Source organism: Pezoporus wallicus, unplaced genomic scaffold (genome assembly GCF_028554395.1).
Source record: "Pezoporus wallicus isolate ANWC-B61680 ecotype Strahan unplaced genomic scaffold, APGP_CSIRO_Pwel_v1 contig_7397, whole genome shotgun sequence".
Lineage (NCBI taxonomy): Eukaryota > Metazoa > Chordata > Aves > Psittaciformes > Psittacidae > Pezoporus > Pezoporus wallicus.
The window spans coordinates 508,597-523,104 of record NW_026641749.1 but is presented as its reverse complement, the minus strand read 5'-3'; the positions used below and the strand labels follow the sequence as shown (position 1 = coordinate 523,104).

The window sequence follows — 14,508 nt, the reverse complement described above, 5'->3', positions numbered from 1 at the left end:
CACTTAAGAAATCGGAAATAAAAATGAATCCACTAAAATGTGAGTGGTCAAAAGGGTTGGTTGTGGTGTGGTTTTGTTTGTTAACAAAAATATAATAGGGGACTTTGTCAGGGGGAGTCAGATGAGCAGTTTGTGTGCACTATTGGGTAGAACAGCTCACCTGGTGCAGAGTGCAAATTTGATTCCACTGATAACAGGGGTTTAAGATGTGATCATAAATGTCATTTTCTGTCTCTCTGTATTTATCATATCCATTATTATAGCCTGTGCAGTTGGATTCTTTCCTTCAAATTCAGCTGTTTAGAATACAGACTCTATCTGGAAAATGTCTGTCTAGACTCTCCTTTTGGTTAAAGGGGAGAAATAGCTGCTTCTAGAGTGTGATCCATCTCATTCTGGTGTACACTGGGCCTAAACAAGCCAGATGAATTGAACTCAGAAGTTCCTATTTCTCTCCATTAACTTTAGAAAATGAGGAGAAGCAATTCATACAAGGTCATTTGTGTTGTGAAAGTCTGATGTTAAGGAGACCACGCTGATCCTGGATGTCTTCAATTACATAAGTTTAGTTCTGAAAGCATATAGTTTCTGTCACAAAACTGTGATTAGGCATTGTTGTGAAGGCGCAACCTGATATAAGAGGTAACTTTGAGAATCCCTTAAGAAAGCTGCATTGTCTGTCACCTGCATGGTTAAAAAAAAGCACACACACACACACACACACACATATAAAAATAGATATTCATTTCTACTTATTAAAACTGTAATTAAAAAAGAAATCATTGCCAGAATGTGGCTTTCCTATTCATAACTTGTTAGATACCTTTTCCATTACATATAAGAAATGCCATACTGTTAGCTGACACAGCACACAGACACCGATTTGAAAACAGTCCATTATTGCAAAATCTCTTAAGACAGTATCTTTCAGGTGACAGGTTTTGAAAGCACTGGAGTACAAAAATACATTTTTAACTAATGATTTAGATAAATGTAAATTCTTCTGGAAGAACTGTGGTTCAGAGAGGCTTTTCTATGTTACAGAGTGGAACTGTGAGGATGTGCACTGGCTAAAATTATACAGATATATCATGCTTTGATGTGTGTTCAGTTTTTCCCCTCTAAAAAGCTATTTTCTTCAAGTGAAAGTATTGTAGGGATATGAAAAGGTGTAGTTTGCTCTGAATTTATCCTTGGAGGGCCAGCAGATCATTGCTTTTTCTCAGAAATTAGATAGAAGGATCCAGATGGCAGATTTCAAGCCCATCAGGTGTTTAAAATATGCCCCTCAGCTAAAAAGAAGTATTATAGTTAAATCTGTCATGGCCTTTTTATTGCTCTGTGATACACTTGACAACTGCAGCTGTGAAAAAGAGAAGCTACAAGTAGCCCAGTCAGCCTGAAGTGGAGTAGGTCAGTGTTTGGTTTCTTTGGCCACCCCAGGGAGTTTGATAGATGTACAGACCTGGTTTATGGAATCATTAAATCCATCATGGTATAAGCTCCCATGGAGGCAGTGAATTTGTTCCCAGATACTATGCCGTAGAATTACAGAGGCAATGTAAGTGAAACATGGAAGGCAGAAAAAAGGACACTCTCCCCATCATCAGGAAAGCAATAATCCCACATCTCTAAGAAGTCCTCAGTAATAATAGTAGTAATAATAAAGTGCATCTGGGCTGGTGCCTTGTACTGCATTTCTCAGCTGGCACTCTTTCAGAGCTGTCACATTAGGCTGAGTGCTGATAATTCATATACCAGAATCCTTTTATCTGAACAGAGCAACGTCTCCACTATATACTTTTGGCAAAGGAAATGTACTGCTTTTCAGTATCTTTACAAAGCAATACAGGCTTTTCCTTGCATCTTGACAAACTGCTGCTAATCATGAAGAAAGAGTAAACCTGTTTGTGCTCTTGTAGTTAACTATAAGTACTCGCACTCAAATCAGCTTTCAACACAGGGGTGATCGCTGCCTGATCCAGAGAAGAGGATATGTTTGGCTTATTTATAGGCATGAATATGTAGATGTTTATACAGATGCTGATTTAGGGAAGCTGGTACAATTTTAGATTCTTCTCTGTTTCTTGCTTGTTTCTTCAGTTAAAAAAAAAACATACCAAAACCAGCCACAACCAAAAAAAAAAAGCCACAACTTTGTTTATTCAATAAACTGTAGGGAAAGGTAGCTATAGCTTGGTGAGCATTAGCAAGGAACTCACTTTGTAAAAGCAAAGAGCAAGATTTTTATCCAGAAGGTTGTAAGATCATAGTCCTGCATAAGCTGTTTTTGATAGCTCTCATGGATTGAGGACTGTTTCTGAGTGTAAATGCTCATGGCTAAAGTGTCATTAGTGCTGCCCCTTTCATGAGAATGTTACCCTGCAACAAGGTCATCCTGAGTTAACTATGCTTACATCTGAACTCTTCCTGTGATTTTTAGATTCCAGCGGGGCGACTACCACATCGATGTATGCATCAATGACTACCTGGATGTGTTCTGCCCTCACTATGAAGATTCAGTTCCGGAAGAGAAGACCGAACGCTATGTTCTGTACATGGTGAACTTTGATGGCTACAGCTCCTGCGATCACACCTCCAAAGGGTTCAAGAGGTGGGAATGTAATCGGCCGCATTCCCCAAATGGACCTTTGAAGTTCTCAGAAAAGTTCCAGCTCTTCACACCCTTCTCTCTAGGATTTGAGTTCAGGCCAGGCCGGGAATATTTCTATATCTGTGAGTATATAGAGATTTACCACTGTTGCACAGCAGATGCAAGAAACCTAGCTAATTTTTCATCTTTGCAGTGTGGAAATACAGAGGGCCAAATGCTATATAATGCAGATGTCTTACAGTGAATGCAGGCTTAACTATCCCCAGACATATTAGGTAGGAACCTAGCTAGTGAAACTGAGATTAAATCACAGCTTCTTTTCTCACATGAAATAGCATGTCAGTCTGTTCACTGAACCGTGGCTGACTTTTAAAGCAAAACACACTATTATGTTTATTACAGCATTCTGAGGTGGCAAAGGACGAGGAGGGGACAAGAAGAGTAGGATGGAAGCTGTCCACACATATGATGAAAATAATTAATCCTTTGCTCAGTTAAAATGTTATTGTCTCTGTAATAGTAATTACCCAAAGGCAGTGAGGTCTCTCTAGTTTCCAAGTGGTGTGGCTACTGATGCTAATACTCCAGTGATATTTAAAGTTTTAATTTATTAGGGTGCATGTTTCTAGCATAGAGCCAACTGGCTTTTTTTTATTTCCTTCCTTTCCACACCCCATTTTTCTTAAACAAGCTGTTTCTGCCAGGGTGGCTGATGTGGGAGCAGGTGACAAGCAGCAGAGTGTAAATGGGCTCAAGCTCCTTCACACCTGCTGCCCAAACCCTTCAGAGCTCTGCCCTCTCCTCCAAGGAGGCCTGCATCAGGCTGCTCCAGGCACCCAGAGTACATGCAGGATATCATCTGGGGATAAGGAAATAAAAACATCAGGAGGTTGAAAAGCAGTGGGTTAAGCTGATTCCCTGGCCCTACTGTGCACTTGATACTGCTTCAGCTGTTTTGTTTTTTCCTTCAACAAAAGATCTTATTTCATCAGTTTGTTGGTCTTTTTTTTTTTTTTTTTACCTGAATCTTTGACTCCTAACAAGTTTTGACAGCTCCAGCAATATTTCTTTTGTCTGTTTTTAGTGTTAAACTAGAGAGTTGAAAGCTTTAGACAGACTGTAGATCTCAATAAATAGTGCCTTCCATGTGTGTATTTGGCCTTTCTACTGTGGAACAGTCATTCCGCCTCATTTCACCAGAGAAACTGAGCATGTATGATCCCTGTTTTTCAGCATAATTTCTTCAGCATTGAGATATTTCCCTTTCTTTATCTACAGGGAAATAGTGGGTAGTTTTTCATTAATTTATTTTTCTCCCAGCAAATAAAGACCTTTAATGAATGGTGGTTCAGCATCAAAAGAACACCACCTTGTTCTTGTGCTGAAGCGCAATAACAATAATAATACTAATAATCATAAATGTAACTTTTAAAAGCAAGCTGGAATGTTATTTAAATCTGTTTTTTCATATGGTCATGAGAAATCATGTAAAGATATCAGAGTTAAGCGGACAACATTCTAGGATAAATAAATCTATGCTGTGTAGGCTTGGTCCTACCGGAGCCACTCACAATATCTTCCCACTAACTTCAACAGTAGATTTTAGTGATTCAAAATTCTGATATCAGGCTTTTTTTTTTTTTTAGTTTGGTTTGGAGTTAGTTTGTTTTGTTTTTTTTTTTAATTTTGGGTTTGTTTTTTTTCAGTTCCTGAGAGTCATCAGTAAAACAAGAAGGAATACTTAAGCTAAGGAATGCAGTCTTTACCATCACGTGATCACAGTAAAATGTAGCACAGGGATGGATGTTGTCAGTATCCACAAGCAAAAGAACCCAGAATAACAAAACTAAAAAATGGTTTTCTAAATATAAAAAAAAAAAAAGAGGTGTTTAATAAAGCTGAAAACCAAACATGAAAGTGAAGGAAAAAGATATGAAAAATTTCAGCTTGGTCTCTCGAGCTAATAGTTTCATGTTAGATCATACAAAATCCGTTAACATCCATTGAACTCTCAAGCAAGGCAATAATACTGAAATACACCCACGTTGCTTATGCCTGATTTTCCTCATTTGTGGTTAAATTCAATATTTCACTAAAAATCATTATGCACCTTTTATAACATTCATTTAACTGAGTCATTTAACTGTCAAGGCCTCCCTTCAAGGTAATTGTTTCAAAGTGCTTTAAAATATGAAAAGCTTTATGATCTCGTACTGCATTTAGATGGATTTTTTTTTTTTAAATAAAAGGTATAATAGTAAAAAAGTAGCAGCAAAGAGATGCTCATTTACTAATTGCTTGTTTGTTTAATTCACTGAAATTAAATTTTTAGGCATGTTTCAGACACACAAAAATATTTTTCCTCCTATTTTGTATTTTTTTTTTTTTTTTCATCCTTCACTCTGCTGAAGACAGTAACAATATTGACACTGCAGCAGTTGCAGACAAGCACTGTGCACTAAGTTAACAATTATTCACAAGCCCTCTTGGGGAGAATTGTCCATCCTAGAATGTTTTTCTCTTAGTTTGTGCTGAAGAAACAAGATGGTGAACTGTTATTCCTTGTTTCCTCATCAAGATTGTAAGCATGCTCTAGTTCAGGCTAAGGAGACCACCTTTATTACCTCCAGTGACTTCTTCATGTTAAAGAAATTCACACTTTCCAAGGGAAGGTTTTCTTTCCTCAGCCAATCTGAAACCTTTGCCTGCTCTGCAGGAGAGGGGGAAGGCCAACTAGGTACTATCAGTCTGGAATATTCTATTTAAGAGTTACAAAATATGCCATGTAGTCTAGACCTCTGGGAAGACAGAATATTAAGCGGATGGTTAGGTATTTAGCTTAATTATTGTTAGGTGCTTTTATTGAAGATCTTCACGGTTTACCTTTTAAGTGTGTGACTTGTCTCTCTTCCATTATTTTCAGAAAACACAATAATTTGAGAACAATTACTGTCTCTCTTTCTGAACTGGTGGTTTGGAAAATGACACTTTTATTTGTTATGCCATTGCCTGCACATATTGCTGAGGTGAACTTAGGTCTTTGCCTGCTCATTCTAGGAAAATACAAGAAAAAAACTCTATCTATATCAAATTTACATTGAAGAAGTGAATTCACAAGAAACCTCTATCTATATCAAATTTACATTGAAGAAGTGAATTCACCATTGCAGATATGATCAACAACTACTGACTGAGTTTACTTTTGAAAGAAGAAAATATTATTAAATATTTACAGAGAAATTAACTTTTATTTAGTTAGGGAGTGAACAGGGAGGGGCTGGGAAAAGAAAATAATTGATCATGACCTGAAATGTAAAGTTTTACTTGTTTCTTAGCAGGTGCTCACCTCAAGTTAGTGTATGTTCACCTGAATATAGTTAAAACAGTATTAATACTGAAACAGAAGGAAATGTAATGTAGCACCACCTCCCCCCCCCCCCCCCCCAACTTAGTGGTATAACATCGATTTTAATGTCCTTCAGAAGGGAACAGAAGTTTTGGTGTGTAGGTTTTGTGGGGCACTGTGCAAAGGGAGAGGAACACAAAGCAAGGAAGGGGAAAAAAAAATCCTAAAATGGACACTGGTTTATAATTATGCAATTCAAAATGAGAGTATAATTTTCATTATTTTAACTTAATTATCATTATCTTATTTTTATTAATGCGTTAAGTGTTGAATAAAATATTAGTAGCAACTTGACAGATATATAGCAGAGCTGTTGAAATAAAAAATTAAGACATAGCAAGTACTGAACTGTTAGAGGTTACTGCAGAATCCTGATCGCAGCTGCCAAGCCAAGCTCCTGTGTCAATTTAAGCTAACTACATTTTCTTTTCTTGAAAACAATGTATCACTGGTGTAGTGTCAGAAGTTGTACTAATATTAAGCTGTAGCCTATGCCTTTTTCTGCGTGATCAGTCCAGTTATTACATTAATGAATTAGGTATTTAACATGATTTATCCTTGAGAAATCCATACTATTTTCATCATCTTATCCTCCAAGATTTTATATGTATATTTAGTCGCTTGATCGCAGTGAATATTGTCATTTATATATATTCTTATACCCTTTTCCTAGAAAGACCAGATAGGTTTGCATTTCTTTGTAGTCCTCTTGCTGCTCTCCTGTTTTCTGCAAGACCTTGAAGTCTTTTGCTAGCAATTATCAGGTTTTAGCAGATAGCAGGCTTTACATATGGCCTACCTAAACATAATTACGTGGTTCTTTCATCACTGTTATTGAGAAAAGAGCTTCTTTCATCTTTTAAAAATCTTGTATTCTTACCTGTGTTTTATTTATGTACCTTTTTTGTTACCATTTCTTTCTGGTTTATCTCATGCATGTGTCTTCTTGATGTTATTTCAAAATGTTTATGCTGTTTCTTTGTATCACCTTTAGTGATGTGTCACTATTGCTGTATCTTTGTTGTCACCATTTATTTGCATAAAGCTTCTGATTGTCATTCGAGGAAGTTTTGGTGTAACCATATTCCTCTTGAATACACCAGGATAGCATGCTTTTATGATTTGAATTCAATTATGGTTATAAATAATATTTTAAAATCATTCTTAAATTTGTGATTAAGAAACTGAGTTTGTAAAGCTCTGCTTAATAATATCCAGCTCTCCTGTACTCCTGTTCCCCACAGAATATATTCCCAGAGAGCCTGCTGTTATCTATTCCCTTGATTTCCTTTATGCTTGCTTTTGTACACCAACATCCTTGTTTCTATGCATTAATTACTTCTTTTCCTGAAATTTCTGACTTTTATCTCCTTATGGCTTTTGTTCAAATGACATTCCACCCTGATGGTCAGAGCTGCTGCTTCTATAAGAGAGCTTGTGATTTTCATAATTTTGAATATAAAATTGTCTCTATTCAGTTAGTTTGTTCCATCTCTGTGACTGGAAGTTGTCCTCACCATGTTTCAAACACTGTGAAACTGTTTGAATCCTGCTGTACAGTCTGAATCCTCTAAGAGCTATGAGGTAGTCAAACCACCTCTCTGCAGCCACCTCTGATGGCTTCTCTGATTCAAAAGATGTTAAGGAAAATGCAGTAGTACAAAAAAAAATGTCTATAATACCTGCACTTCCTTTTATTCTTTCCTTTGCCTATTAATTAGGTAATTAGCTTATCTTATTAATAAGGTCTCCATTTGAACTGTTATTGAGGCAGTAACAGTCTCTGATGACAGTTAAGCTGAGCTTATTCCCTCTTCTCCCTTCTACCATGTTTCATGAGTGTGTGTTTGTGTTGTTTGTGCTATTATTTTTTTTTTTTTAGTCTCTCCTGCTGTCCTCTAGCAGTTAATTTCTGGGAGGCTTACTGGCTTTTTGTCTCAAAGCTGTAAAGATATCTTAAAATCATTATCATCAAGTTGCCTCATTCCTGTTCCCTTTTTTCCTCCTGAGATGCTTGGAGTAGAATCTGTACTGAAATGCTTTCTTCAGGTAGCCTAGCTGCTAAATTTGTGGAGATGGGAAGGACACAAACCCACCACTGCTTGGTGGTGGTGGCAGTTGTGGTAAGGATTTTTGATTATTAATGAAGAATTATTGACAAAAGTTTAGAAGTGTAACTCAGAGAGGACCTGTAAATATCCCTGCACAAATTAGCAGTTAACTTGGGAATGGCATTGTCCATTTTTTATGGAAATCAACTCAGACTTATCAAAGACTTTTTATTAACAAGAACCTGGAATAGATTACCAGATTACTAGCTTTGTATTATTCTTTTATGATTGGTTTTGTTATAGCAAGAATTAAGAAAGGTGACTTTGTAGAGGCAAAGTTGAATAGGTTGTGATACTATATAGGACAAAACTACTGAGAAATCTTTATGCTGTAGTTTAATAACAGTTACTTAGTTATGTGCTCAAAAATGGTATTAAACAGCTGCATAGAGTTTGTTGCTCTTGCTCGAGCACCAGTTTAATATCAGTGGATATCAATGTTCTGCATGAAGAGGTACAACTCACTGTAAGATGATTGTTTGATTTAGAGATCTCTGCCAGAGGTTTAGTTTGATGTAATGGGACAAAACAGGAAGACTGAGAACTGTCATCTTGACCTACTGAAAAAGGTAAATGTGAGTCCCGTAAAAAAACTACACTTCTCTCTTTTCATACTGTTACAGACCTGGAAATCCTGCTTTTCAGAACCAATTGGTGGTGTTGGCAAAGCAGTTTATACTGCGGACTGTATGTCTGCTAGTAGAAGGTGCTGTCTGAGTGCTTAAGTATAGTATTTCTCAGGTTTGAGTCAGACTTACTTGAGGAAATTCCTGCTGGAAAAGGAGAAAATGTAGAGAAATTAATGGGACTACTCAGTTGCGTCCTGGAGATTATTGGAATCAATCAAAGGTTCCTGTAGACAGTTCAGCTGGTAGCTAGGTTACTTGCTTTTTTTTTTTTTTTTTTAGGAAGTTAGCTGTTACTTCTGTTATTGTATCTCAGCTGGGGTAGAACTGTAATATTTAATAATTAATACTCTAGAAGGGCCCAGTTGGGTTTTTTTATTGTTCCTGGTTTCTGTATCAGGTTTTTGTTTGTTTTTTTTTTCATCCAACACTTAGAATACATTTTTTTTTCTGCAAGAAGGCATACCGGTAAAAACAGATCTTTTAGCCAGCAAACTGACCTTGGTGTAAGTGGCAAATTATACCATGGGAATGGTAAGTGGCAAATTATAAAATGGGAAATTCAGAGAAAGCAAAGTGAACATTTTATCTGTGCATTTACCAAGGTAAATGTAAACACACTGTCAGCCTGATTTTGAAGTTGCTGTTATGTAGAGGAAAATTGCATCTTGATGTTCACTAATGCACTTAATTCTGATTCTTCTTCAGAGTGTCCTTACAGTTGTGGTGAAGAAATCAATTTCCATTTTAGTAGCAATATTTAATTTAGTAGCAAGTACACTTCCTGGGAGTTTCTGTTCTTCTGCTTATAGCTCCAAAAAGACTAGACATCTCTTGCAGTCAGCCATTTTGCACCTTGTGTATCTACTTGTTCAGCCAGTTGGACATTTTGTACACATCAACTGCTGCTTGTCTCAGAAAATCCTTGGCTAATCTCTATTTAGCTTCTTGACCAATAGCCATGGAGCTGTTTTCTGAAGGACAAAATAATACCATTTGTACATGAAAACAGATTATTTTGCTTTTTCCAGTGAGCAGAGTCTGCAATTGTATGAGAAGATTTTTCACCAACCCCCCTATTTGGCTGTTGTTTTTTTCCTTCATATATATAACTTATATTCTGTAAAAGGCCTGGTTTGGATATTTTTCCCACTTCAATCTGTCAATACTGGGATTCAGACTCAAAGGTTTGTCTTAGGGTGAAGTCTGGACTTTAGCTTTAGAGAGTCGTACAAGCTCTAGAGAATGAGTAGAACAGATTGATGGTAAATCTTACCAAACCGTACTCAGCTTATACTGTGGGCACTGGAGTCCCTGTATTAACTCTGTAGGCTAAGGTTCTATTAAGAATTGTTTCTACTTGTGGAAATGGTTGACTTAAGTAGAAGATATTTTGCTTTGAAAGCGAAGACTGGATTTGCCTTGCAGGAAATGGTAAACCATCTGTCTTGAATTTGACAGGTGTTACTTAATGCAGATAGGTATTGCTGGTGGCTGTATTTTCTCATTGCTTTTTGAAGACATGAGGTCAGAAAATCCCTTTTGGAGCTCTTTCTCTGGACATCCTGGTTCACACCAAAACCTTTAGATTAACTAAGAGCGTTATTAAATAATGCTGAGGGAATTACAAACACTTTTAGTGTTCTAATTGCCCTTTTCTTTTGGGGAAACATTATTTATTGCCAGGTAGTCCATTAACCTTTCAGTCAAGATCTGATCAGCGTAAGCACTGATGCTACTTTGACAGCAGTGGGCTCAGAGATGCCACTCCACTATGAATCCTGCTTTGATAGCTGGTTTACTAGAATCACTTAAGATGTTCTGAATAAAATCAAAGCAATTGGAAGGGTTTGATAAATGTGTACTTAAAAAAATATTTTTGTGTGATAGCATTACACAGACAAGGTAGGTCACCTTTAAAGGAGATTCATGCTTAGACTAGTGTGTAGATTAAAGGACTAGTTTCTCTTAGAAAGCATCAGAAGAATTAAGTGCTGGTCCTGCTAGAAAGAAAGCAGAAACTGTCATCAGTGTCTAATAGATTTTGACTCTGGTAATGTTCTTACAATCCTCAAAGGGAGCTTTAAAAACTGTTGAATAATTTGTGACTCAGGAGAAATCCATATAAAAAAAAATGAAGAGAAAACTCACAGAAGTGCTGGTCGCTATTGTTTGAGTATTTCAAAGGGAATGAATGTCTTTCAGATAACAAGTTGAAAGATGATTTGGATTCATGTGGTTCAAAAATTCATGAGCTGTTAAGCTCCTGATAGCAGCATAAATATAAAAACTTCTGTTTCTATATGAAGGAGGATATACTATATAATTGCAACTTTGAAAGCTGTCTCATGAGCATATTGTATAAGGTTTTCATCCCTGTAGGAAAACCACTGACTTGTGTTGCATTCTACTCAAGTACAGATTTTGGTCATTAGAAGAATGAGGGAGTGCCCACAGACAGAAAGGATGAGAGACAGGATTTTCTTTCCTCCTGTCTTTTTTTCTTTCTGATCTAACATGCTAATGAGGGCCAGTTTATTCTGTAGGAAAATAAAGCATGTATTGAATGTTGTTATGTGATCATCAGATTACAAACATTAAAAAGATAGATCAGCTAGATCTTGTGTAAAAGACGACCAAGAAGCATTAGGAACTTGATAAGGCCATATGTGGCACACATGCCTTAAGGCAAATGGTGATTAAATGTACCAGACTGGTGGCTATGGATTTGTGTGAGTTTTAACATTTGTGATTTCTGTAAAAATCCCATTGCAAGTTTCTTAAAAGTATTTATATTCCAGTGTTCTGCTGGAGGTACAACTGAATGAAATACTCACAGCCTTTTAAATCCTGATGAACCATTCATCATTCCTTGCTTTAAATCAGTTTTTATGTTCAACAGCTACAACTTTAACATCTCAGAGGTGGTTATGGGTGAGGCTTTTTTGCAGTGGCACTTCACTAGGATGTTATAAGATTAATAAGGTGTAGCATGTGGATTCCTTGGATAGAAGAACTCATAGAAGTGTAGAGTATTATTAATAATTATCTGAGGACTTATGACTGTAACAGCGTTCTAATTTGATTTCTGAGCAAACTGAAACCTGTTTAATGAGCTGTTGTATTGGAAGTACGTGTTTTGTAACATGGAGCAGATGCCAACAGAAATGGAAATAACATAGCAGTGACATTTGGAATAACAGTATTGTACTTCATTGCTTCCATGTCATCAGCAGCATGTTAGTCTCCCTGTTCCTCAGACTAACCCAATAAGGAAGCACTTTCTTTGCTGATACTGTCTGTGTCATGATACAAAGCGAGTGTATATACTTGCCTGCAACCAATAGACCAAAACCAAGCTCCCTCAATCAAAAAATGGTTCCCCGTGCTGAGCAATTGGTTAATGATCTTGTTTCATGAGTTAATATTCAACATTAAACTCCATATTGTCTCAAATAATACTTGGATTTAAAAGAAACAGATTTGTTTCTAAGCTACCTAACCCTCTGATATTATAGGAGGCTGTAAAGTAGAAGAATATTACAGAATTCTCAGTGATTTTTTTACTCCCCAGTAATCTATACTATTCAAACAAGGTGGACAAGACTCTGGGCCAAAAATGGCACATGCAATTAATTATCCTATCTTCAAGATTCTTGGCAAGTAGAATAAATCATATAGAATCAGATTTTTCATAGAGTATTCAGAAATGCATAGAAGTGCTTTATTCTGAAAACTTACAAAAAAATCTTTTCAGACTGCCAAATGTTTCCACTTTCCCTCAGGAAAGCAGTAGGTCATCCTTAGATCTACATTATTGGCCAAATGAGATTTTTACTGCCTCTAAAATCTCCCTGGCTTCCCTTTTACATCATGGATATTTAGTACTCAAAGTATCAAGTGGTATAGCCAGCTTAGATACAACACTGCTTTAGGGAATTAAGAATGGCTTGAAGGTATATCAGGATCTCACTCGTGCTATACCTCTATGCACGAAAGTAACCAGGCTCCTGACGGTGGCTATGGGGAATAATGTTGCTGTTGCTGATCTTCTGGGGGTGAAATGATCTTAATTATTTGAAGGGTAATCAGAACAGCAGTATATTAATCAGTTTAAGGAACCCTGACAATTCAGTAGTGATGGCATTCAAAATGCATTCAGGAAAAAAATACACTGGAATGGCTTAACGTATATTATAAGAGCTATAGGCGGGGATATTGTTGAAGATACAAGATTAAATTTCTTTTTACATGTTTTCTGACACATCTGTTTTTAGTAATAGTGGTCATCTTCCTGTATCTTGATGCCTGGGTCATTAAAAACTGTGTGTAGACTACTTTAATATTTTAGGCTTTTGCGCAAGACATTTAGCTGTGGGGCACTGAAGAATTCAGTCTCCTACAGCATAAAGCCCTGTATTGGGACTGAAGTCAGGATCCCTACTGGCAGTTGCAGCAGGGCATGCTGTCTGTACACAACTGAGAAATCTTGATCAGAAATAAAGTAGCCTCAGGCTGAAAAAGCTGTGTGTTTTTTTCAGCATCCTAGGGTCTGTAAAAGAATGCAACCTCTCCTCTTGAAGAGGGCTTAGTATTAACACCTAACAAACAGCATCATCTGCTTCTGGTTGGTGATGCACAGAAAAAACATGATTTCCTTTTTTCCCCAGGGGAATGGATTTTTTTCCCCAGTTTTTGCCCTTGGTGCTTCATGGAGGTGGCATCTGACTTCCTTAGCTCCTTACTATAAACAGCATTAAGAAGTAAAAGGAAGGAATGGCATAGTTGAAACTCCATGGGTACCTCAACAAGGTAGACAATATGTTTCTTTCTTAGAGAGGTGCAGAAGCAAAGCATATGTTTGTTTAGAAATAAAGGTATTTTCCAGTGAGTATGATGGCAGTTTTGTATAGTTCAGACATGAGCAACTGACACAGGTAGGTTATTGTTTAGCAATTTCTTCTCAAATTTTCTTATGTTTCACGAGACTTCTAAAATTATTTTATTAGCAGTTGAATATAAACAGGCAAAATATAATGCTATCGGAGGTTCAAATTTGTAATCAGGTGTAACAATACATTTAAAATACATCTGTAACACAACAAAGATATCAGTTGTCAAACCAGGTGTCTAAAGCCTTGAAATGTAGATATTATTCATTTTCCACCATTGGTAGTGCTGTATCTCTTACCTGGTTCTCACTGGAGTAATCTCTGCAATCACAAGACTGCCTCTGAAGAATGAAGCATCTACTTGACAGCTGTTCGATGGTATGCTGTGAAATGTCCACACTCCAGCCCACGTGCTTTGCTGCAGTACTGCATTTCAAACTTAAACTGGGAGGAGTTTAGCTGTCTCCCACTGTGACACTAAAAAACCCACTGCCAACTAGATAGCAGAAGCAACAGCTACCTCACAGCCTCAGTGTTGTAACTGGCCTCCATGTTTGTACAAAACGTGCCACACGCTCCAGATTACAATAGGAGGGTGTTAGGTAGCTTTCACTGCTGACCCTTTTCCTCTGGCCTGAGCAGAGTGATGAGCCAGCACAGTTAGAAACTACTGCCGGAGATAGAGTTCCTCATCTGTAGTGCTGCACCTGTGGGAGCTTTCCTTAGAAACATACACCAGTGCAACAGCATGTTTTGTTCGCAGTCCCACTTGAAGTACTCAGTGGCAGCTCAAGTGAAACTGTGTAAATTAGTCACTGTCACGTTTAGGCATTAAAAGTGAATTAGTAATTTATATTAA

The 14,508-nt window shown here is 37.1% G+C and overlaps 1 protein-coding gene across 2 annotated transcripts in view; it reads left to right on the top strand.

Moving 5' to 3' along the window:
• EFNA5 (ephrin A5) overlaps positions 1–14,508 on the top strand; it is a 205,844-nt gene that overhangs the window by 166,187 nt on the left and 25,149 nt on the right. For both annotated transcript variants that reach the window (XM_057425082.1, XM_057425081.1), the window contains exon 2: positions 2,444–2,736. In XM_057425082.1, coding sequence (XP_057281065.1) covers positions 2,444–2,736 — 293 coding nt within the window. The remainder of the gene's footprint in view (positions 1–2,443; positions 2,737–14,508) is intronic.